Source organism: Sycon ciliatum, chromosome 2, assembly GCF_964019385.1.
Source record: "Sycon ciliatum chromosome 2, ocSycCili1.1, whole genome shotgun sequence".
Taxonomy (NCBI): domain Eukaryota; kingdom Metazoa; phylum Porifera; class Calcarea; order Leucosolenida; family Sycettidae; genus Sycon; species Sycon ciliatum.
Window position 1 is genome coordinate 2,369,023 of NC_088644.1, and position 24,208 is coordinate 2,393,230.

The 24,208-nt window shown below is 46.9% G+C and overlaps 1 protein-coding gene across 1 annotated transcript in view; it reads right to left on the bottom strand.

The window, feature by feature from the left end:
• Positions 1-24,208, bottom strand: part of LOC135808228 (ATP-binding cassette sub-family C member 4-like) — a 35,199-nt gene that overhangs the window by 1,140 nt on the left and 9,851 nt on the right. Inside the window, exons 11-31 of the mRNA XM_065321385.1 lie at positions 23,881-24,069; positions 23,031-23,093; positions 22,483-22,524; positions 21,820-21,906; positions 21,439-21,543; positions 20,640-20,734; positions 19,753-19,839; positions 19,073-19,169; positions 18,151-18,282; positions 17,688-17,831; positions 13,314-13,351; positions 12,016-12,084; positions 10,704-10,936; positions 9,982-10,061; positions 8,296-8,446; positions 7,538-7,884; positions 6,550-6,741; positions 4,795-4,950; positions 4,225-4,314; positions 2,568-2,740; positions 850-955 (exon numbers count right to left, since the gene is read on the bottom strand). Of these exons, the coding sequence (XP_065177457.1) occupies positions 850-955; positions 2,568-2,740; positions 4,225-4,314; positions 4,795-4,950; positions 6,550-6,741; positions 7,538-7,884; positions 8,296-8,446; positions 9,982-10,061; positions 10,704-10,936; positions 12,016-12,084; positions 13,314-13,351; positions 17,688-17,831; positions 18,151-18,282; positions 19,073-19,169; positions 19,753-19,839; positions 20,640-20,734; positions 21,439-21,543; positions 21,820-21,906; positions 22,483-22,524; positions 23,031-23,093; positions 23,881-24,069 (2,676 nt within the window). The remainder of the gene's footprint in view (positions 1-849; positions 956-2,567; positions 2,741-4,224; positions 4,315-4,794; positions 4,951-6,549; positions 6,742-7,537; positions 7,885-8,295; positions 8,447-9,981; positions 10,062-10,703; positions 10,937-12,015; positions 12,085-13,313; positions 13,352-17,687; positions 17,832-18,150; positions 18,283-19,072; positions 19,170-19,752; positions 19,840-20,639; positions 20,735-21,438; positions 21,544-21,819; positions 21,907-22,482; positions 22,525-23,030; positions 23,094-23,880; positions 24,070-24,208) is intronic.

Genomic DNA, 24,208 nt, shown 5'->3' on the forward strand with positions numbered 1-24,208 from the left:
CACATTTCAAAAAGCTACAAACTGCCTATGATTCCTACATGCTGAACTAGGCCTGCTTTCCACAGAAAGACACACACAATTAAAAAAGCCTTTGGCTGCCTAGGATTCCTTCACTCTGAACAGGGGGCTGTGCTTCACACAGGCACACAAAGAGGCACTGGTGTTCTGCACACCAGTTCAATTCTAACTTCCTGCATCTACTTCACTAGTGTCATCATAAGAATTAGAGTAGAGAATCAGTCACTTTCTTATTCACAATTACATGCTACTACACCATACGCTCTGCGGGTACGTATGTGCGTGTTGTGTGTGTGTGTGTGTGTGTGTGTGTGTGTGTGTGTGTGTGTGTGTCCACCGTCGTCCTCAGCCTCGTGATATCTCCGCCAAGCCAGAGTATCGTTGTGCTTGCGGGAAGACGTGTCGCCGCCCCGGCGATCTCAAGCACCACGAACCTTTCTGCCGGTTGCCGCCGAATTAGTCCTTTTGCTATCATTGCCTACGGCAATGGGCAAGTTCAAGGTTCAAGGTCAAGGTTCAAGGTGTGTGTGTGTGTGTGTGTGTGTGTGTGTGTGTGTGTGTGTGTGTGTGTGTGTGTGTGTGTGTGTGTGTGTGGCTTCACTGGCCAGAAAAAGCCACTTCAATCAGCTGTGTGGTGGATACCAGGCTAAAATTAGTGGCGGTCAATTCATCAGCCTTGCAAGCTGTTGAATGGTGTGATCCCAGCACAAGTTGCTGTTCGCTATCATCGCTTCCGCGATGGGCATGTCTGAGTCTGTGTGTGTGTATGTGTGTGTGTGTGTGTGTGTGTGTGACCCTAGTGGTAGTGACTCTACAGGTCCGTTCACTTACCATGATGCGATCCGAGTCCATGACTGTTTTCAGACGATGTGCAATTGTGACAACAGTGCAGTTTTTGAAGTGAGTACGTAACGTCAACTGGATGACGGCATCCGTCCTGGATACACAACAACAGTGGCCAGAGTTGAATGAGAGATTGGCAAGTGAATAGAAGTGTGATTCAAGTAGGTGTATTCATGTGTGAGCATGCCGTGTGTGTATGAGCATGTGTTATAAAATCATGTCGACATACCAGAGGATAGTGATGGCGGTGTGTAAAAGGGGGGGGGGGGGGCAGTAATTGTGTCGCAATCTACAAAAAAAAGATGAAATTGGTGAAATTCAGAAACCACTGCCCAATCCCCCAACAAAACAGTACAGCACTTGTATCCAAAGGTAGTACAGTCGAATGTCACTTATCCCACCACTTCGGGAATCAGGCATGTTGGATAACTGATATCATTTTTGATGTGCATATATGGCTGGATTTCACTGATTTATGTACACAATACCCAAATACTTCCTCCGCGTCATCGAAATTGTCGCAGTTTGACTAGTGACTTGTCACTTGTTACTGACAACTCCATAAGCTAAGCCATTCAAAACTTATTACGCAGTATGATAGTCTGAAGACTAGAGTAACGTTCCAGGACAGTTGGACTGAGAGTTTTCATGCAGAGATGAAGTCGTCGTCGTCGCTGATGTCAATGGACGCAAAAATATCGTTCCGAAATATTTCAAGGAAGGTTGAAAGTTGGTCGCGCCTCATATCAAACGCTTTCACTTTCTCCACAGGACAAGAGCTGCTATGCTTGACGTCTGCTAGCTCTGGATGATTTCTACTTCACCACCAACGAAGCCTAGTAAGAACACACGATCGTTGCGAGGTCGCTTGATTACCGTCGGCGGAATCACCTCGATCTTGAAATGAACTTTTTTTAGCCGTGGCATGCCCATTTATTTTAGCTGTGTGGTCACAGCTCATGCAGGTAAGTGTACTATCACGTCCAGCGCGCCGTCTTTTTCAGCATCACTGATATCATGGTACGGCACCTGCGTGTGCATCACTAGCACTACTTGTAGAGTCTACACGGCTCTTGCAGGTACAATCATGTACTGAGTGTCTCAGCCAGAGCGACAAATTTTATCACTGTTGCAGGCATTTAGTTTGCTGACCCCTCGATGTTTCTCCAAGCGCTGCCACTTGTTCCACGAAGTCATTCTCACCCCAGCTAAGGTAAAACAGTGATGCGGCTTGAGTGAATGGCCATAAGCACGAGAAATGTGCGGGCTGCAACGCCTGACTGATCTCAGCGAGTCGAAATTACCATCGCACCGACAGCAGCGAAGAAATTGCGTCTAGTTCAAAAATTCCAGCTTCCAATAACAGAAAATAGAACTTTGGCGTCACCCTATACTGATGACTATCGCCTATGTCTGATTCCTTGCCTCTGGTACGAGTGCTGGTGAGCAAATACCCCGTTTTATATCAAAAGTCAAACTGCGACAATTTCGATGACGCGGAGGAAGTATATTCATGCATATTCATGAATTGCTCCATGTACACATACATGTTGAAAGTCATAAAATTACCATTCCCGGGCTTGTTGGATAACCGACGGGCTCGGATAACTGGCGACCGGGTAAGTGACATTCGACTGTACTTCAACATAATCGAACAACACACTCCAATGTCCACAATGACACCATCATTCAGCACACACACTTACTGGTTATCAACATTGGCAGTGGCTTCATCAATGAGCAGCATCTTATTGCAGTCCAGCAATGCTCTGGCAAGGCAAACCAGCTGCCGTTGACCGACGCTCAGGTTAGAGCCACTCTCGGAGAGCTCTGACTGCAGACCGCCATCAAGTTGGGAGACGTACTCTTGCAATTGTACCTGCGTGGGCGCAACACACACAAGTGCATACCATGTATGAAAAGGCACACCGCAAAATGACGGCTTTGAGCAGCAAAGCCAAGTTAGCCCACGCATGCACGTGTTTTGTCACGGGTTCGTCACGCGGCACATGAATAAAAAATATTTTTTCCGAAAATGGTGGATGAAAAAATAAATCTTGCGTGGCCGCTTTGCCCTGCCTCGTGTCAGCAAAGCAACTTCCTTGTCAACAATTTCTGTCATCCAGTTAGTCAAAGTGACTCAAGGTTGTGTTTTCTCCCCTCCCTCCCACCCTTTAGACATGACACGTTGGTATCTTGTGCCACGTGACGAGGCCCCAAGGAGGGTCTAATGCATTTGCCTCTCAGTGTTGTGCTGTACTGTCTCAGTGTTGTGACACCTGTATGTTGTTGTGTGGTTGACCCGCCGGTTTGAGGCATGGGTGGTCAACTGTGTATGTTGTATCGGCGTGTTCCCGTTTGAAGTTGCCGGGCCACCATGTGGTTGACCCGCCGGTTTGAGGCATGGGTGGTCAACTGTGTCTGTTGTATCGGTGTGTTCCCGTTTGAAGTTGCCGGGCCACCATGTGGTTGACCCGCCGGTTTGAGGCATGGGTGGTCAACTGTGTCTGTTGTATCGGTGTGTTCCCGTTTGAAGTTGCCGGGCCACCATGTGGTTGACCCGCCGGTTTGAGGCATGGGTGGTCAAACGTGTATGTGTATCATTGAAGTTGCAATACGTACATTGCTGTGACTCGCCCGATTGCTGTTGCCGGGCACCTACGCATTTATTTGCCTACTTGTGAAGAGATATCTCTTCTGGTTTATTGCATAATTCTTGGCTCAATGTTATCCACGGTGTCGCTCGATGCAAAGTCTCGTAAATATTTATCAGACAAAATTGAAAGAAAAAAAACTATGGCAAACCCCACTTCCTTGTATTCTATCTGTTTGGTGTACATGTGTCCACGTTTTGTACGTTTGGCACGCACATGCGTGTGTGTGTATGTGAGAGCGTGTCTGGATAAATGTGCATATTGATGTTTTGTTTGTTTTAAGTTTTATTGTGTGTATGCGTGCATGCATGTGGGTTAAACTCAAATAAGACACTTCCAAAAGCAAACATCCGAAGACCATGTTTGCCAAGGTATTTTGTGTCCACAGCTTTTCTTCGAGGTGCAAACTTTCCTGGCCCTTTGTGACTAACCACTGCTGGGCATCGCAACCAGGTCCCACACCCATGCACTGCAGCATGCCAGTAGCCAGTGCACACAGTCAGTAGGAGCAACAACAGGGCACCTTCCGACAGGGTATTAGACAACAGGCTTCGCAACTGGATACGCAATAAGTGAGCAATAGTTCACAACAACATAGACAGTCCTTGTCAATGTGGAACAATGCCTGGGGTACTACACTATGAACCCCGTGTAACTGCAGACACTCCCATTAATTAAGTACAGCAGAGAAGTAGGTGAACAGACTCACCATGCCCAACACCTGCCAGAGTTTATCATCACCATACTGTTGAAAGGGGTCGAGGTTGTAGCGTAATGATCCGCTGTACAGAACAGGGTCCTGAAGCAAGTAGAACACACATGCGGGTGCACGTGAACACACACACACACGTGCACACACACACGCGCGTGCGCACTCACGCACACACACACGCGCGCACACAAATAATACCACTCAATTCAATCCTTTCACTATGCACACAAAAAGGACGAACTCAGTGCTTAAAACACATGAGTGAGTGCAGCGTGTAGCATGTGTTACTGGCTAACTGGATTTTGAACAAATTGGGGTAGTAAGTAAATTCAGCCACAATAACTGATCTAAGAATTCGTGAACTCCAATGCATTTACACATTATTCACTCTCAACACACATTACCACATAGTCTCTGTACTCGCTCGTCTTTCTATTCTCATCACAGTTTTTCGGGCATACCCCCAGGGCTAACATGACCCCCACCCCACCTCTTCTTCTTCAGAGTCGTGTGCTCAACGCTGAGTACGTGAAAGCATAGACGGGGGGGGGGGGGGGCATGACTCACCTGTGGGATGATGGACAGTTTCTGTCTCATGGTGCTCAGCAACACTTTGTCCAACTCCATGCCATCAATCATGACTTTACCGCTTGTCGGAGCAAGTCTAAACAATGCATTGATGAACGATGACTTGCCGGCACCTGTACGACCTACTATGCCGACCTGCACACGGACACACACACACACATACCGTACTCGCGCGATTAGTGCCCTATTTTTTCAATGTCCATCGCAGATGGGGCACTATTCAAGATAGGGCGCTATTTTTTTCAATGCTGGTACATTTGCGTCATTCAGCATGAAAACAAAGCAAAACAGAGCCTAACGTTTACTGTAAACTATCACGACTCAAAAGAAACGGCAAAAAGAACTGCGATTTTTCACTAAGCACGAGAAGGAGAAACGGCGACACTATGAAGAGCGTGTTAGGGAAGTAGAGAAGGCATCGTTCGTCCCCTTGGTGTTTTGTGCCTCCGGTGGTCAAGGCAAGGCTGCCTCTGCTTTCCTCAAGCGCATTGCATCAATGCTGGCCGAGAAGCGGAAGGAACCGTTCTCCATGGTGATGGCTCACCTCCGTTGCCGCCTAGGGTTTGCCCTCATCAGATCGGCGATTGCAAGCTTAAGAGGTCATCGATCCAGGCGAGCATCTTTGGATCAGCAGCTGGAGTGCCCCTCAGCTCTAGTGAATGCTGAGTGTCGTCTGGGTTAACCCTCACCTCTTGTTATATGGCTGTATTGTTTTCGCTATTAGTTAGTTTTATTTGTTATGATTTCTTTTTTTAGTAACTGGTTTGAGGGAAAGAGACTTCTTTTTTTCTTTTTCTTTTTACCAGGCGTGGGCCATCCCCTGAATTCATAGGTGCCAAACATTCTTTTTTCTTTAGTTTTCTTTGTTATGATTTCTTTTTTTCTTTTTCTTTTTACCAGGCGTGGGCCATCCCCTGAATTCATAGGTGCCAGACATTCTTTTTTCTTTCTTTTTCTTTTTACCAGGCGCGGGCCATCCCCTGAATTCATAGGTGCCAACTCTTTAAAAAAAAAAAAAAAAAAAAAAAAGAACTGCGATTTGCATCCTAAAACCACCAGTGCAGTGATATGTACAAGAACATAAGCAAAATAACAACTAACTATTACTTGCACATGCGCTTGGTTACCAGCTTGGGGGGGGGGGGGCACTATTCAAGAGAGGCTTTATTTTTTCACCGGCTCTTAGAGACTGGGGCACTATTCAAGAGAGCGCTCTAATCGCACGAGTATGGTACACACACACAGATTCACACTCAATATCGATGAAATATGAATCTTATTGGGCTTGTCGCGCATAGCAACCTACCACTTTGAAAAAATTACTCACGACATGTTCTCCTTCGAAGCATCTTCACAACAGACGTGGAAGTCATGCCGAACCTCAGGCACTCAATAAGCTAACTATTACACAAAGAGGAAAACCCTTGCTGCTCAGGACATGCAAGACAGTTGCCTATTGATCACAGCCTGAAAGACAGTTGTCTGTTGCTCACAGTGTGCAAGACAGTTGTCTGTTGGTCACAGTGTGCAAGACAGTTGTCTGTTGGTCACAGTGTGCAAGACAGTTGCCTGTTGCTCACAATGTACAAGACGGCGTAGCAGTGAGTCCACTAGCCACAGCATAGAAATGGACTGTGCCTCACACGCACAAATACATTCTTCCGGTTCAAAAGAAAACACAAAGCAGTGCCCAGGTACATGAAACACCTCAGAAGCCAGAGAACGGCAGCTTACCTTCTCCTGGTGACGGATACAGAAATTGATAGCGCGAAGGACGGGTGGACCCTCGGGCGAGTAGCGATACGTCATGCGTTCTCCGGTGATAATCCCATACTGCGGCCAGTCTGCTGCTGGTTGAATGGGCAGGTCGGGCTGCTTCTCACTCTCCAACTCACAGTAGCTGAAGACACGCTCAGCTGAAGTCATCTGCACATCACCACCACCAGGATAACAGGATAACAGGATAACAGGATAACAGGATCAATTCAGTCAAAGTCAACCCAAGATCAGAAAAGTGCTACATTAGTGGTCATCTCAAACTCCCGTAATTTCCCCACAAACAATCATGGGCAGGATGAAGCCTGTTTATTCGGAATACCAATCCCAAAGTTCCAATTTCGCATTACAGCGGGATTGCTGTTCAAGAGCTGGTCAAATGGGGCAGGGGGGGGGGGGGGAGAGAAGAGCTGGTCAAGTGGGAAGTGGGGCAGGGGGGGTGGGTGAGAAGAGCTGGTCAAGTGGGGCAGGGGTGGGGGGGGGGGGGGTGACAAGAGGTGGTAAATCCAGTATAAACATGGTCCGCACACAACAAATGAGAGGCTGCTTGGCCGTGGCTTGAGGTTTATGCACTAAGGGATCCTTAGAGAGCAGCACACAGCCGATGGTGCCAGGCAATCACATTCTTTATTAATGAGCGAAGCTTGAAGTCACAGCCTATCTCTTGTGTGTGTGTGTGTGTGTGTGTGTGTGTGTGTGTGTGTGTGTGTGTGTGTGTGTGTGTGTGTGTGTGTGTACATGGCTCTGCACTCTTGTGTTTCTAGCCCTCTCAATTCGAATTTCCTTTACTTTACTGGCCCTGGTTGTGGACACAGCTAGTTTTGGAGGAACAGTCCGGCAATAGAGACAATCCCGTAGCAGACTATAACAAGCACACACGCCTCAGAAAAGAACACCGTACATGTTAGAAATACTCCTGCTGGCAATGGATGTACATGTAACTCACCATGTTCTCCACTTCAGCACACGCTCTGATCACCCACTGCAGAAAGCCGTACAGAGCTAGTTGATAGGACAACGATAGACCAAATGTGCCAGCATCAAGGTTTGTTGAGCTGGTGTAGTCGAACACTAGTAATGAAGAAAACGTCACAAGTGCCAAGTAGCCCGTTGACAGGAGCTCAATACGAACTGACAGCCATCGCGTTGCTCCTAGGTACGATAGCCAGGCGCGAGAGTGCGCGTCCAGCAATCCGTTGAACGTCTCTTGTAGACGATACTCGGCGTGCAGCGCTCGAATGGTTGTGAGGCCTTGCAGCGTGGCGGAGAAATGCGAATAGACAGGACTGCGGGCTGCACACATACACAAATACACACAGATATGATGAGTATACAATGAATACACAGACACCATACATAGTACTATTGCACTTTACTTTAAACCTATTTCAGCTCCTGGCCTCATCAACGTGCCGGAGTCACAGCAGGAATAAATTATATATTTTTTAAGATACTTGAAGGAATGCTGCTCATTCACCTACAGTGCTGTCAGGTGCCCTAGAACCCAAGGACCGAGGGGATCAGAGTCGTAGCCTAGGCCGTTCTCTTTTCATGTAGAACGGTCTATAGCTCAACTACCATATACATACGTGCATCGTGGACATAGTAAAATTCTAGCCTATTCGCTCTTTGGCATATCGTTCTTCGGCGCCCGGCAATACAGCAGCAGGGTCAAAGTTGTCAGATGTAACTCTTCACACTTACCAATAGCTTCCAGTCTCTTGATCTCACGCGACACCTTGACATATTTCCTTTGCAGCCATAGGTAGAGCAGTGTGAGCGGAGGCAGAGTTATGAGAGTCCAGGGATTGACAATACTGACAAAGATCACCACTGTACTTACTGCTATTATCCACTACAGCAAGGTGAGGAGGGGAAACAGTGAAACACAACAATGATAGGAAATGAGGTACTAAGCAGAGAACTGAACAGAGGGTGGAGGGTGGAGAGAGAGAGAGAGAGAGAGAGAGAGAGAGAGAGAGAGAGAGAGAGAGAGAGAGAGAGAGAGAGAGAGAGAGAGAGAGAGAGAGAGAGAGAGAGAGAGAGAGAGGGAGAGAGAGAGGGAGAGAGAGAGAGGGAGGGAGAGAGAGAGAGATAGATCGATAGAGAGAGAGAGAGAGAGAGAGAGAGAGACAGAGAGAGAGAGAGAGAGAGAGAGAGAGAGAGAGAGAGAGAGAGAGAGAGAGAGAGAGAGAGAGAGAGAGAGAGAGAGAGAGAGAGAGAGAGAGAGAGAGAGAGAGAGAGAGAGAGAGAGAGAGAGAGAGAGAGAGAGAGAGAGAGAGAGAGAGCACACACCAGTGAAATCTTATTTCCGGGATGACCTATCACAGTATTTGAATGCAGGTGGTCCTTCGAAGTAAATGAAACCAGTGTGGCCAACACACATTCCAAACACACATTCCAAATACTTGGTCCCAAATAGTAGTGGTCTTTGTTCTTGCTGGAACAAGGTGGTCTCTGGACCAGGTTTCACTGAAAGATAGACTGGTTCCAACGCTGGAAGGAATGCCAAAGGAACTTGAAAATTCTCAAGAAAGAAAACAAAGAGCTCAGTAGCCCTGAACAAACCAACTAGAAAATGAGCTTAGTCCTCAACCGTATCCAGAGTTACTGTGTGCCACAGTGGCTAGGCTTGCTAGCTGTGACTAACATGGTGTGATAACAACACCAGTGGCTGTGAGATTTGTCAAACCTGCAAGAAAAACCTCACACCAGGGAGTAGTGTAATGGCCCTATGCTAGTCCTGAGTCAAACTTTAGTCACTACAGAGGACTATGTGCAACACGTTCAGGTGTTGGAAACACACAAGAAGAAAGAGCCGCGATCTCAACTTGATCTCGCGCCAGGTGTGAACCAAAAGATTTTGCACTTTTCATATGATTGCCGGCTTCCAAACACATGCTCTGCACTGTACAGAGTGTGCATGAAACACCCAGTTTGATATCTGAAAGAAGAATTATCTCCACCATTGCTAGAAGTACACAGTGACAGTCATGATCTCTACCATTTGTACTGGGTTCTAGTTAGCACCTCTTTGCCTGGCCAGACATGTACTGGGTTCCTAGAAGTATGTAGTGACAGACATGTTGTCATACTCAGTGAAGTATCTACATGTACATGTGTGCCTTCTGAAGATCACACCGGGGCTAAAAGGTGATGTTTATTGGACCATCCAGACTGCACTAAATGACAGAATATTCCCTGGTGTATGCATGTGTATGTGTATGGGGGGGGGGAAGGGTAAGTGTGTGTGTGTGTGTGTGTGTGTGTGTGTGTGTGTGTGTGTGTGTGTGTATGTTTGTATGTATGTATGTATGTATGGGGGGGGGGGGGGAGTAGTGTGCTGTCACTTGCAGTGAGACTGACCAAAGGCGCACACTTGTTACTCACCAGAATGCTATCGTAAAACAACCAGGGCATCTGGATATCCAGCAGGGAAATGTCCTTGGAGAAACGATTCAGTACACGTCCTGCAAAGCACAACACATGCACACACAACTTAGCTATCTGGAGGATTCATGGTGCTTGCAAAGGCCACACATTGCACAAAACCACCAGACTCGTGTACACAAGACAGCAATCTCATCAACTACAAGGAGCAAGTACAGACAACTCTTCCTGGTGTGCTCTAAACTTCCGCTAACCGACTACGGCGATATCTCCCTTCACAAACCTATCAGCATAGCACAGGCAATGTCAGTCAGTCATCTGCGGTACATGTACTGGAGGTACAAGCATAATGTTTAGCACTGGGGAGGGAAAGATGCAGCCATACGGGAAATCTGGGACAGGCATTTCCAGTAGAAGAAGTATTCAGAGGTTCCACCACCACCACCACGGCGTTCTTACACTGCAATTTCGATAGTTAGTATGTCCACGTTTTCGCATTGGGTCTTCATCAGGGAGTATACCCCTGGTATCAGTTTACCCCGTGATATAAATATACCCCCAGGCAGATATAAGACCAGTGGTTGTGGTGATTTGAAGACTTCCAAGACAAGACACATCTATTTACCGGCCGGGAACTTCCCATTCTAGCTGACCGACCAGGTAAAATGAAGCCTGAGTCGGGGCTGCTGCTACCGAGTTGTAGGCCAACAGGTGCTACTTACCGCTAGGGTTTGTATCGAAGAAAAGCATGGGAGCAGCCAGTACAGAAGACAGCATGCGAGAGTGAAGTGTGTTTGAAGAAAAGAAGAAGATGAAGCGCACCAGGATGGTACGCATGGTACTCAGGACAACCGACACGGCAATCAGACCACCCCACACCGAGACAAAGAAAGCAGTCGAGTACTCGGTGCCATCATTAGAGGTTAGGTTTGATTGCGTGGAGTTCACTATTGGTCTGCGCACAGCAACACACAGAGAAGGAACAGCACACTTGAGATCAGTGGCAACACAGAGGAGGAAGAGTATGCTTGAGAGCAGTGGAGATGCATCATTGTTGGGCAAAAATTGTGAACTGTGCTTGGTAATGGAGAGTCATTTACAGAAAATCGTGACCGTTGACAAATTGTGCCATGGCCATAATGTCCCTAGCCAGACAGTGCCGGAGTAGAAAAGAGAGTCAAACTGACAAGACAACATCACAGTAAGCCAATATAGTGTAGGTGTGGTTACAGTAAAAAGGCAGTAGCCTGTTGGGACTCCCCTAGTAAAATAATAAAAAACTACTACTACTACTACTACTATTACAAAGTACACAGGCACACAGTCCAACACACACACACACACACACACACACACACACACACACACACACACACACACACACACACACACACACACACACACACACACACACACACACACACACACACACACACACACACACACACACACACACACACACACACACACACACACACACACACACACACACACACACACACACACACACACACACACACACACACACACACACACACACACACACACACACACACACACACACACACACACACACACACACACACACACACACACACACACACACACACACACACACACACACACACACACACACACACACACACACACACACACACACACACACACACACACACACACACACACACACACACACACACACACACACACACACACACACACACACACACACACACACACACACACACACACACACACACACACACACACACACACACACACACACACACACACACACACACACACACACACACACACACACACACACACACACACACACACACACACACACACACACACACACACACACACACACACACACACACACACACACACACACACACACACACACACACACACACACACACACACATACACACACACACACACAGACCAGGAGACGGATATGTAGTAGACTGACTAGGATACACACATAGGCACAGTCCAGTACAAGCAGATGGACTGTTCACTCACGACGGTCTTGGACAATCACTGGCAAGATCAGCACCCGTAGTGTTGCTATTGCGACGTATGCTATTCGTCCTGCAAATAGAATATACAATGCACAAAATGAGGCAAGATCACAAGAATCTAAGAAAACTTCACATCGCATACACAAAACCCTCTATTTCGAAGTAATACTTGTCTCCATGGTGGAGAGCCTGAAATGATAACAATTGATATCCAACTTCTGCCCAACAAAATACATCTTCATGTAAATAGGAATTCATTCTTACAGAACCCCTGCAAACATGCAGCAGCAGCAGCACAGTCGTCGTCAACGCCACTGCTGCCACCAGCAGCAGCACCACCAGCAGTAGCAGCAGCAGCAGGGAAACCCCCGTAAACATCGCAGTATCTAATGCTAGTATCACAGTGTTCTTGCTAACATACTCCACTGTGCCCTTTCTCAGCACTCCTCAGACGGCACAAGTTGAACAGACATTGTGGATACAAGTAACAGTGCGTGAAACTGCAAACTGGTCTGGCATAGCAAACTGGTCTGGCATAGCAAACTGGTCTGGCATAGCAAACTGGTCTGGCATAGCAAACTGGTCTGGCATAGCAAACTGGTCTGGCATAGCAAACTGGTCTGGCATAGCAAACTGGTCTGGCATAGCAAACTGGTCTGGCATAGCAAACTGGTCTGGCATAGCAAACTGGTCTGGCATAGCAAACTGGTCTGGCATAGCAAACTGGTCTGGCATAGTGGCATAGCAAACTGGTCTGGCATAGCAAACTGGTCTGGCATAGCAAACTGGTCTGGCATAGCAAACTGGTCTGGCATAGCAAACTGGTCTGGCATAGCAAACTGGTCTGGCATAGCAAACTGGTCTGGCATAGCAAACTGGTCTGGCATAGCAAACTGGTCTGGCATAGCAAACTGGTCTGGCATAGCAAACTGGTCTGGCATAGCAAACTGGTCTGGCATAGCAAACTGGTCTGGCATAGCAAACTGGTCTGGCATAGCAAACTGGTCTGGCATAGCAAACTGGTCTGGCATAGCAAACTGGTCTGGCATAGCAAACTGGTCTGGCATAGCAAACTGGTCTGGCATAGCAAACTGGTCTGGCATAGCAAACTGGTCTGGCATAGCAAACTGGTCTGGCATAGCAAACTGGTCTGGCATAGCAAACTGGTCTGGCATAGCAAACTGGTCTGGCATAGCAAACTGGTCTGGCATAGCAAACTGGTCTGGCATAGCAAACTGGTCTGGCATAGCAAACTCACCCAAAACAGCTGCAGGAGAATAGCAAAGTATATAAACTTACCAGTATGCTATCCACCAATCATTCACCGTCAAACTTGCCTGAATGAGAAACCAGCGAGAAACACAAACACAAATAATTTAAAGGAAATGTTTGCAAATGCATTTACTTTCTACTGCATGACTGTATACATGCATTACATGTATTTCTCCCCATGTAATACATTACACAATAGGGTTGTGTAGATGGCATTCTAGCTAAGTTCGTGAATCATCCCGTGTGATATAACTGTGTCTGATCTAGTTTGCCTGTGCCTCCATGTACTTATCAGCTGCTCAATGCTTCCATCCCCTGTATTTGGACAGTTTGTACATGTGTCGTACAACTCTGGTCACTGCAAGTGTAGGAGCACAGCTTTCTGGCAATTGGACTTTTTGCACAACAGGAAGTTGAATTTTGCTTGTTGCTAGCTGCTGCTGCGTGGATCAACCCCATTCCTGAGGCAAGCGAGTTAAAGTGAAGCCGTTCAACAAGATACGGAACCAGTTTTTTTTTATACAGGACGACGGAGTGTTGTTACGCAGCTTCAGGCTTCCGGCAGTCGATAACTTCACTGTGCCTATTATCCCCAAGTCACTGATACCGTGTGTGTGGTAGAACAAGCCCACCAGATGTCTAGGTCCGGTAGCTATTGTAGTAGTATAGGCCAATGATTACTTGAGTATTACTGTAATCATTGCATGACGATTGTTATTTCTTACATTTGTATTTCGTATTTCCTGCTCCTGTCCACGTGACGAATCGCTGGCCTTGTAAGCCGCGCATGCTCACATGTTTCTTGCCTTTCTTTCTCTTCTCCTCTATGACAAGTTTTACTATCGATATAAGCAATTTGAGTGCCTGGTGAAACCTGAGAATGGGAATCTTGTCTTAGGAAAGGGAATCCTACATTGGTGGCAGCGGTAAACGCTCTCGATCTCGTCTCCTGAGCTGTGGATCGTCTCCGAAGAAGCCTTGACACTCTGGACCACGCAAGCCACCCATTCTACTTCCGAGATGTCGTAGATTTGCCTGTCTTCTTTATCAAACTAACTTCAATGATGTTCCTCTCTTCTCTTGCTGTTCGCTCTTTTATGTGCATGATAATTTGAGTGCCTGCTTGTTGATTGCTTCAGTGTTTGCCGGTCTTTGCAACATCGCGCGTCGCCTGCCTGTCTACATTTTGTTTGTTTTCTGTGCGTGCATGCGCTACATTGACATACGTGTACGTAACTACGTTGTATAGATTTTTGGTTGGAGGAAAGCAAATCAGCACACGAAGCGCAGAAGCCATATAATTTTTTCGACTAGGCCTTTCATTCCATTACTCTTCAGGTCGAATACAATGGTGATTTACAAAGTAGTAAGCAAGTCCTTATAACCGGCACTTTTGGCGGGCAGAGCATTGACAAAAATAGCACTTGAAAAATAGCGCTAGTGGCGCCAACAGCATATTTGGCGGTCAGAGTACGTTGTACTTGTACAGTCTGCCACGTGAACTTTTGAACCGCGTGCGTACACGGCGTTTCATTTTTGCTGTTGAAAAGCGTGCACTGTTTGTTTTTGCCGCCTTCGGTTTCGTACCCGTGCGGCCGCGCGGCTCAGCTAGCTCCACATTTTTTTTGTGCTTTGGAATTTTTTGGTGGATTCAAATTTTGAAAAATTTTCAACGATGAAAAAGGCTCAGAAGGCACGAAAGAGAGCAGAGATGAGTTTTCATATCAACAGATATGCAGCAGCAAGCAGCACACCACGCGACGAACGACTACCCTCACCACCACAGTCGCCAGTCTCAGCAGGACGAGCAAGTTCAAGTAAGTCCTCACATGCTCAAGCCGCCACCACATCCTTGCCCAAACCGATTTTGCTCCCAGACACGTTTGGCAGTCAACCTGGACAAGATTTTGGCCAATTATATGAGCCACTTTGATAACGCATGTGCCCTGTCAGGCTACACCCATGAACAATGTTTGCGCCCGTTGCCGGCGCATCTGGTTGGCATACCACACGCGATGTTGACGGACATCGTCACCAAGTCGCCCAACATCACCTATCGCGAGGCAGTCGAAGCGCTGCGCGCGAGATTGGAACCACGTTGGTGAGTCACCCCGTCTGGTCGTACCATGCTCACTTCAGGAGCAAGCCATGATCGCTGTCCATTCTCTTCCTACTGCTAACCATCCTGGTGTGGAAAAAAACCCTGTCTCAAGCTCGTCTGCGTTTCTACAGGGTTGGAATGGCTTCTGACATCACCGAATTTGTTAGATGCTGTCACACCTGTGCACAGATTCGAGAGAAGAATCCAACAAACCGTGCACCACTTCAGCCGATGATTGCCGGATATCCGTTCGAAATTGCTGCCTTGGACATTGTCGGTCCTCTGGCTGAAACGTCACAGGGCCATAAGTATCTCCTGGTCATGGATTACTTTAAGCGATGGGTCGAGGCATTTCCTTTGCGCGATATCACTGCTGCTTCGGTCGCTGCAGCTGTCGTTAATGGCTGGATCAGTCGGTTTGGTGCACCTGAACCAGCTTCATTCAGACCAAGGGGCCCAATTCAAATCTCGGCTATTTGAGGATATCTGCCGTCTCCTTGGTATCCGGAAGACGCGAACCACGCCGTATCATCCTTCTGATGATGGTCTGGTGGAGCGCGTCAACCGCACTCTTCTAGGTCTGCTGCGTGCCCACATTACTCCAACCAGTACGGAGTGGGATGCAACGTTCCCTCTCGTCTTGTTGTCACATCGTGCTGCAGTGCACAAGTCCACTGGATTCAGTCCAGCGCGCCTTCTGTATGGTGCGGATGTCCGGTTACCAGCTGATATTGTGTTCAATTTACCTTCGCCACCTTCCACTGATATGCATACCTATGTCCGTAGTCTCCACACTTCTCTGCGGAATATTCACGTTGAAGCCCGTAATAATGCTGATCTTCCTCATCCGACTCAAGAACAGTTCTATAACCGTCGCGTTCATGGTGAGCCTTATGTTGTCGGTCAGCAAGTATATCTTCATGATCCAGTTGTCCGTGCTGGCGAGCACCGTAAATTTCATCGTTTCTGGTCTGGTCCACATACTACTGTGCGTGTTCATGGTCCGACATCATACACGTTATTGCTGAATGGAGTTGAACGTACTTCAGTACTGTTCACTTCAATCGCTTGAAGCCAGTTACTTCATCGTGCCCAGTTACCTTACCGTCGTCTGTCAATGATCTCACCGACACAGTGAGTTTGTCAGCTAATGACTTTGTTCCTGTTGTCCCACATGATGCCAAAGACTCTGTGCCGAGTATGCCTCCGTTGTCGCCGCCTGTTGCCCTATCACCTCTACCTCCTCCTGTTGCTACTCCAGTATTAGTGCGTCGATCAGGCCGGATCCGCACTGCTCCTGCGAGATTTGGTGACTATGTTTTGTACCCGTAATTTTTTTCTTTCTATATTGCTGTTTGCGTTATGCAGAGCTCACTGACTTGTCAGTTTTGAGCACTCTGGCAAGGTACGTTCGGGCCTGATTGGAAATTTTTATTTCCATTGCTATCAGGTTCGGCCTCATTTCCTCTGTGCTGCGCTGATGAGTTCAAAAAGAACGAAACAGCATGCTGTCCGCAGATTGAGTATTTCGCTCCTGCTCTTGTAGCAGTTGAGCACTCTTGCGTGGGGTAGTGCCTTTGCTGTTTGCGTTATGCAGAGCTCACTGACTTGTCAGTTTGAGCACTCTGGCAAGGTACGTTCGGGCCTGATTGGAAATTTTTATTTCCATTGCTATCAGGTTCGGCCTCATTTCCTCTGTGCTGCGCTGATGAGTTCAAAAAGAACGAAACAGCATGCTGTCCGCAGATTGAGTATATTATAAATTTAATTGTTTTTGCCCTGCTTGCCTATTATTCACGAGGTCGAGAATGGTGAGAGGAGGGGAATTGTGTAGTATAGGGCAATGATTACTTGAGTATTACTGTAATCATTGCATGACGATTGTTATTTCTTACATTTGTATTTCGTATTTCCTGCTCCTGTCCACGTGACGAATCGCTGGCCTTGTAAGCCGCGCATGCTCACGTGTTTCTTGCCTTTCTTTCTCTTCTCCTCTATGACAAGTTTTACTATCGATATGAGCAATTTGAGTGCCTGGTGAAACCTGAGAATGGGAATCTTGTCTTAGGAAAGGGAATCCTACACTATCACCATATATATTATTATAACACAGAGCAGCATGCAAACATGTCAATAATAATAATAATAGGTAGTTACAGTTCTCACGTCACTCATGGAAGGATCCATGGGCTTATGTCTTTTGTTCCTTGACAATGTATCCAGACAGACAAATATGTCGATATTGGACAGAAATTTAAAAAAGAGTTACTAAAAGCCCTGTAGGCCAGTCACTCCCATACCTGAGCCACTAGGCATAGAAGAAGGAGCAGCACGATGACAACGACACTGCCACCAGCACGAACAAATCGCCAGTAGTCGTTCCACTTCACAGACCCAGCAGCCTTATCCTCCTGCACTTCTTTCTCAACATCATTGGCAAGTTCCTGATAACAATAGACAGAGAGGTACGCCGGATAAGAAAAGAGACAACCGAGGGGAGTTACTGGGAGTTTCAGGTAACTACACATTTTGGGGTTCCAATTAGGCCTATGTTAGTTCTAATATCTGAGAATGAAGGCACCACTGCAGCTGTACTTATGGTGATATCTGAGCTATAAAAAAGCTGCCCAGAGTGGAAATAATTGAGAGAATTTATTGTTTTAAAGCAGTACACTAGTCATGCGTGTACACCACACCAGTCTAGAAAAACAAATCGAAGATTGAATGAACCAAACGTTTTCATTCCCTTCTTTCATTGCTTACGTCCTTCGCCTTGGTTTTGTCCCCTGTCTCCTCTTCTTTCTTCTCCTCATTGTCTTTCTCCACCAGTGTCCGGGAAATCTCTAAATCCGATCGCAGTAACTCAGTGTAGGTAAATGTACCCAGGGACTTCCCCTGCATGGCGGGAAACACAGAGGAGAGAAAGCAGAGCAGCAGACACAAGAGAAAGAGGCACTGCATAAGACTTGGTGGGTATCAGCACAAACCGTTGTTTCCGGTTTGAGAACACATTGATCGGGCAAGGATGAAATGAAAATTGGTAGGAGCTGACAAAATAGCTGGATATACCGATCAGGTGAGGTAGTTCAGCCGGCAGTAGAGAGAGAAAGAGAGAGAGAGAGAGAGAGAGAGAGAGAGAGTGAGAGAGAGAGAGATAGAGAGAGAGAGAGAGAGAGAGAGAGAGAGAGAGAGAGAGAGAGAGAGAGAGAGAGAGAGAGAGAGAGAGAGAGAGAGAGAGAGAGAGAGAGAGAGAGAGAGAGAAGAGAGAGAGAGAGAGAGAGAGAGAGAGAGAGAGAGAGAGAGAGAGAGAGAGAGAGAGAGAGAGAGAGAGAGAGAGAGAGAGAGAGAGAAAGAGAGAGAAAGAAAGAGAGAGACAGAGAGAAAGAGAGAGTGAGAGAGAGAGAGAGTAAGAAAAGGGATGAATGTAAAACATGCGAGTGGCTTGCTATTCTAGTGCTGTCCATAGTTGAACCCGATCAATGCACAAGTCAACACTAGGTATTCTATGACATATTCTCCGATGCTTGACCAAATTCAACATGCAGTCTTGGGTTGCACTCACGTTGTAGGGAGGGCAAAGCCATACTCGTGTACTTTGTCACCACCAATGAACAGTCTAACAATATTTATCGACAAGATGGAGAACAACTCAAAAGACACACACAAACATATACATGTAAAGTACCTCATCCAGCACAAGAAGACGAGTAGCTTCGTGTAAGTACTGGGTCTGATGTGTTACCAAGATCACAGGCTTGTCCTTCAGTAGTCCACGAATACACCTAGGAAAGTCAACAGCAGTCACATAAACCATGCAAGAGGAGATACAGGATCAGCTTCAGTGGAGTAAGAGTGGGGAGACTTCCTGCAGGTTCATACATATAGAGTAGTGTAGAACATAGCACTTTACTATACAACTACTCCTTTGCCAGCTTGCACACCATTGCCAGCTTGCACACCATTGCAAATCTGATGCGGGCCATTTTGCAGAAACCTTGCAACAATTGACCGCAGAATGAGAAGGAGTTCGGTGATTTCCGAGTGTTCAGGCAAGAGTACGCTTGCTCTACACCACCTTCTAACCGCAGTGGAGATTACATTAGCAATGTACCAGTACACCTATTTTCTGTTTCTCAAAGTGCACCTGTCCGTGACATGTAGCGCACACCCAGTGTTCTAACCAAGGGGGGGGGGGGGGGGCAAGGGCAGGGCGCATAGGGCGGGGCGCAGGGTACAGGGGGCAGGACAGGATAAGAACAAGAACATTGGAATCTCGAAAATATCGCTAGCCTGAAGTGGATACCCCCCACCACCACATACACACATATGCATTCTTCGCTGCTCAATGCTACTGTATTGGCTTACTTCTCAAAGATGAGTTGACCAACTGCAACATCAACCGCGCTGAGCGGGTCATCGAGTAGATATGCAGAGGCATCTTGATACAACGCCCTGTGAGCACAATCACAACACACACACACACACACACACACACACACACACACACACACACACAACACACACACACAGAACTAAATAATTGAGTTGAACTACAGTGAAACTCTGACAAGGCGCATCCCCATGAGGAACAGGAAAGTGCAGTATCCGAGGTACATATCAACCCTGGGTAGTATGGCATGGCCGATATTAGCCGATATCCATGCACAAACACATGTAGTAAGGACACCGTTGAAAATGCTTAAATCATTCCCTGAACTCAGCGGGTGTGTATTGTCTAGTGTCACTACCGGTACTGCAATTCTGCTGTTGTAAGGCCAAGCAGTGTGGAGCGGCCAGTCTTAGTTCAAGCAACTTGCGGTAAGCACACACCTCGGTCGTATTTCGGTGACACATGCAGTGCCTGTCAAGTGAATGAAAACAAGGGTAGTATATGGCGTGTGAGGCCAGCTCTTCACATGGCCTCCACCTAGGTAAGGACAATTAAATCACTAGCCTAAAGCAACAATGCTCGAAGAAGTCTGGGTTGCAATTCTTCCTGTGTGATTCTCTATATAATAATAATACTAATCTTTCCGGACTCTTAGCCCATGGACGAGATAAGTGCTTCTCCTCTTCACCAGCTTGGGAGTTTTCTATCACTTCTCTGTTCAATCATCATCATAGTTGGTAGTAGTACAGGAGCCCCCCCCCCCCCCACCGCAAAATCCATGGCATTGTTGAAAATGGATCTAAAAATATCGAGGTGCAGAAGAGCGCTGGTGGAAAACTGAGTCAACGTCAAGCCTGCTCACCTTGCCAAACCAATACGTGCCTTCTGTCCACCGCTGAGCTTGACACCTCTCTCACCAACTAGTGTTAGATCGCCATGGTCCATTGCACCCATGTCCTGTGCAAAGCAACGGACATGAAAAGGTTATGTCCGTGAACACACACACACACACACCACACACACCGCACACACACACACACACACACCACACATATACACACACACACACACACACACACACACACACACACACACACACACACACACACACACAAATGCATGCGGCCACCACCAGCGTAGTTTGATCAGTGAAAAGCTAGGCTGCATGATCGAGACGGCCAGTGTCATCAACATCTAACCAGCCAATCCTCATCTTCTCCCCCCCCCCCCCCCCCATACACACCCATCATGTTCGCCAAGCCAACCAAGGAAATAAGCAGGGTTTTTCTTCTTTTTTTCTACAAAATTCACATATCTGCAGACACTGGGGTGAATAATGGAGTGTGGTGGTGGGTACAGAAGCATTCACTACATGTGCTTCACCTCCAATCCGCAACACGCAAACAGTCCTTGACTACACCACGTAGAGCAATTGTTTCCGAATTTTCACCCAGGAGGGCGTCATCAGTGCAAACAATTGCTCTACGTGGTGTAGCCAAGGACTGGTCGTGTGTTGCGGATCGGAGGTGAAGTTAAACATGACGAGGCTACAATGGAGCTTCAAAGTTCTTAAGAATACAACAGTACTCTGTGGTAATGCAAGTAAAGCTATCAACTCGCTCAACCTTATCAATGCTATCAATATCCATCAGTCTCTGTACCTCATCCAGACCACAGCTTTCCAGGACTGCTTCGTATCTGTCCACCTCTAGTTCCCTTCCAAAGAGAATGTTCTCCCGGATAGTTCCGGAAAACACCCATGGTATCTGTGAGGGAAGAATACAAGAGCAGCGCAAGAGTGACTGGTCTTGCTAGTGTACAGACACAGGCACACAAGCAAACAGGCAAACAGACACACAGGCAAATACATACAAAAACACACACACACGAGCACGCGCACACAGGCACACACGCAAACACAGGCACACACGCAAACACGCACACGGGCATACACACCCGCTGGGACACAGGCACACCGACACACAGGCATGCTACAGCCACTGAACATCACCCAAGCAATCATGTAGTAACAGACAGCTTACTTGAGCGGCATATCCAATGTCACCGTGCACTGTACAATGTCCTGATGTGATGTGCAGCTCACCCAGGACTGACATCAGCAATGACGTCTAGAAGGGAAAACACAACGGAACACATGCACACACACATACATGCACATGGACGTGCACACACACGCATGCACACATACACACATGCATGCACGCACATACACATACACACACACATGCACACACAATATACACACATGAGTATCTACAAAGTGTCCAGGGTCCTAGCTGCAAATGGTGCTCTATGCCCAAGCTAGGGCAGAGTATACCACACAAAGGCAAACCAAAGAGGCCAAAAAACTTTCTTCCACAACTATGGGTTCCGTGTTCCGAAACAGTGAAAACACCCATCACAGCATTAGACAGTAATCAGTACATGCAGAGTGCTGCTCAATCAAATAATCGCATGATTTAAGTTTGCGTCCTGCACCAGTTCACCATCCCAGTGTTCGCATTCGCACGGCATAAAACTGGCTGCAACAAACAAATACTATGTATACAGCGTTCTTCGAATGTAACACATTTCCTTAGTATAAACTGGGCATTCAATACATTTAATCACCCTCTTATAGATCAAGACCTAGGTACTTGTACATGCAACAGTCCTGTGACACGGCATTGGGGAATGTCTGCTACCTTTCCAGCGCCAATAGTGCCAACAACAGCCACCAGTTCTCCCTGCAATGAGCACACACATGCACGCACGCACACACAAGAACAAAAACAACAACAACAACAACAACAACAACAACAACAGCAGCAGCAGCAGCAACAACAACAACAACAACAACAACAACAACAACAACAACAACAACAACAACAACAACAACAACAACAACAACAACAACAACAACAACAACAACAACAACAACAACAACAACAACTGTCACAAAGGCTGTGTTTACATGAGAGTTTTCAAGCCGGGTTGAGTTCGACCTGCGACAAGTTTCAAACCGCCATGAACACAGAATGACTGGAGCGTTTACATGATGCAGTGCGCTTAAACTGAATTAAAATTTCAACCTGAGTTGATTTCTCCCCCCCCCCCCCCCCCCACAATCGCGTGAGTACGGTTCTCCTCTTCAATTGGCGACATTCCCGGTGTATCTCTTTGTGTGCAAATCAAATAGAAAATTATGGCAACTCCCCCTCCCAAGCAGAACAAGAAAATGTGTAATACTCACTTTGTCCACTGTCAGATTGATGTTGCTCAGCTGAAAAGGACTGTTCGAATCACTGTCGTCCACCTAGAATAGGTATGCAGGCCGGCACAGGCATAACACATGCATAACACATGCATAACACAGGCATGACACAGGCATAACACAGGCATAACACATGCATAACACAGGCATGACACAGGCATAACACAGGCATGACACAGGCATAACACAGGCATAACACAACACACAATACACAGGCATAACACAACACACAGCACGTACAGACAATGGTGACGATACCCTGGCATATGCTGGTACACTAAAGACCAAGCAGTGCACAAATACTGATAGCTGCTCGCTTCACCACATGCCCTATGACTTCCACTAAGCTCATGCACATGCACATGCACCGGTATGTGTTAACACATGTTGCTACTTTGACCAGCAATTGTGAGCCAATTTCCTAAACATTCATTGCTTTGAGGATCTGTAAAAGGACATTTCCTGAACGCCATTTTGGCATAATAAAATATTCCCACAATCCACTTTGGTTCCAAACCACCAGAAATCCTTTACTATGGACCAGGGAGTAGTAAAAGACCGTACTTGACTACACTGTGGTGGGAGGTTTGTTGGAGTTTTACTTGGATCCTTTTGAAATTTGTACAAATACACGACCTCATTGAGCCTATGCTAGAGATTGAGTTTATTTTTGCCTCCCGGGTGCAATGCTTGAGTGCTTTTCTTTCTTTGCATGTTCATTTTATGCGGTCAATAAAAACACGCTTCCAAGTAGGAAGCTGCTGACCTCGCCGGCAATAGCTGCAATACAGACTAGAAGGTGGACCCTGTGCACACATACAGTACATACCTGTCCCCAGGAGGCGTGCAAGTCCTGAACGGACACCACGTGTTCTGCCGGAGAGATATTGTCCTCGAAGTGAAGCTCTGACGACGGCTCCCGATCAGGACCAGCAAGAAAGACCGAGCTGTCTTCTCGTTGCCGCTCATTAGCGGAGGATGAGTGGACAGTGTTGGTCTCCGACAATACAAGGAAATTCTTAGGAAGGGAAGAAAACAAACCCAAACAAATCAACAACAGTAACTTAGTCTGTTTAAGAAACTCTTACATAAATAAACACAGACTGGGGAAAAGGATGACTGAGGGTTGTAGGCTGTTGAAGCTCAGCTTAAAACAT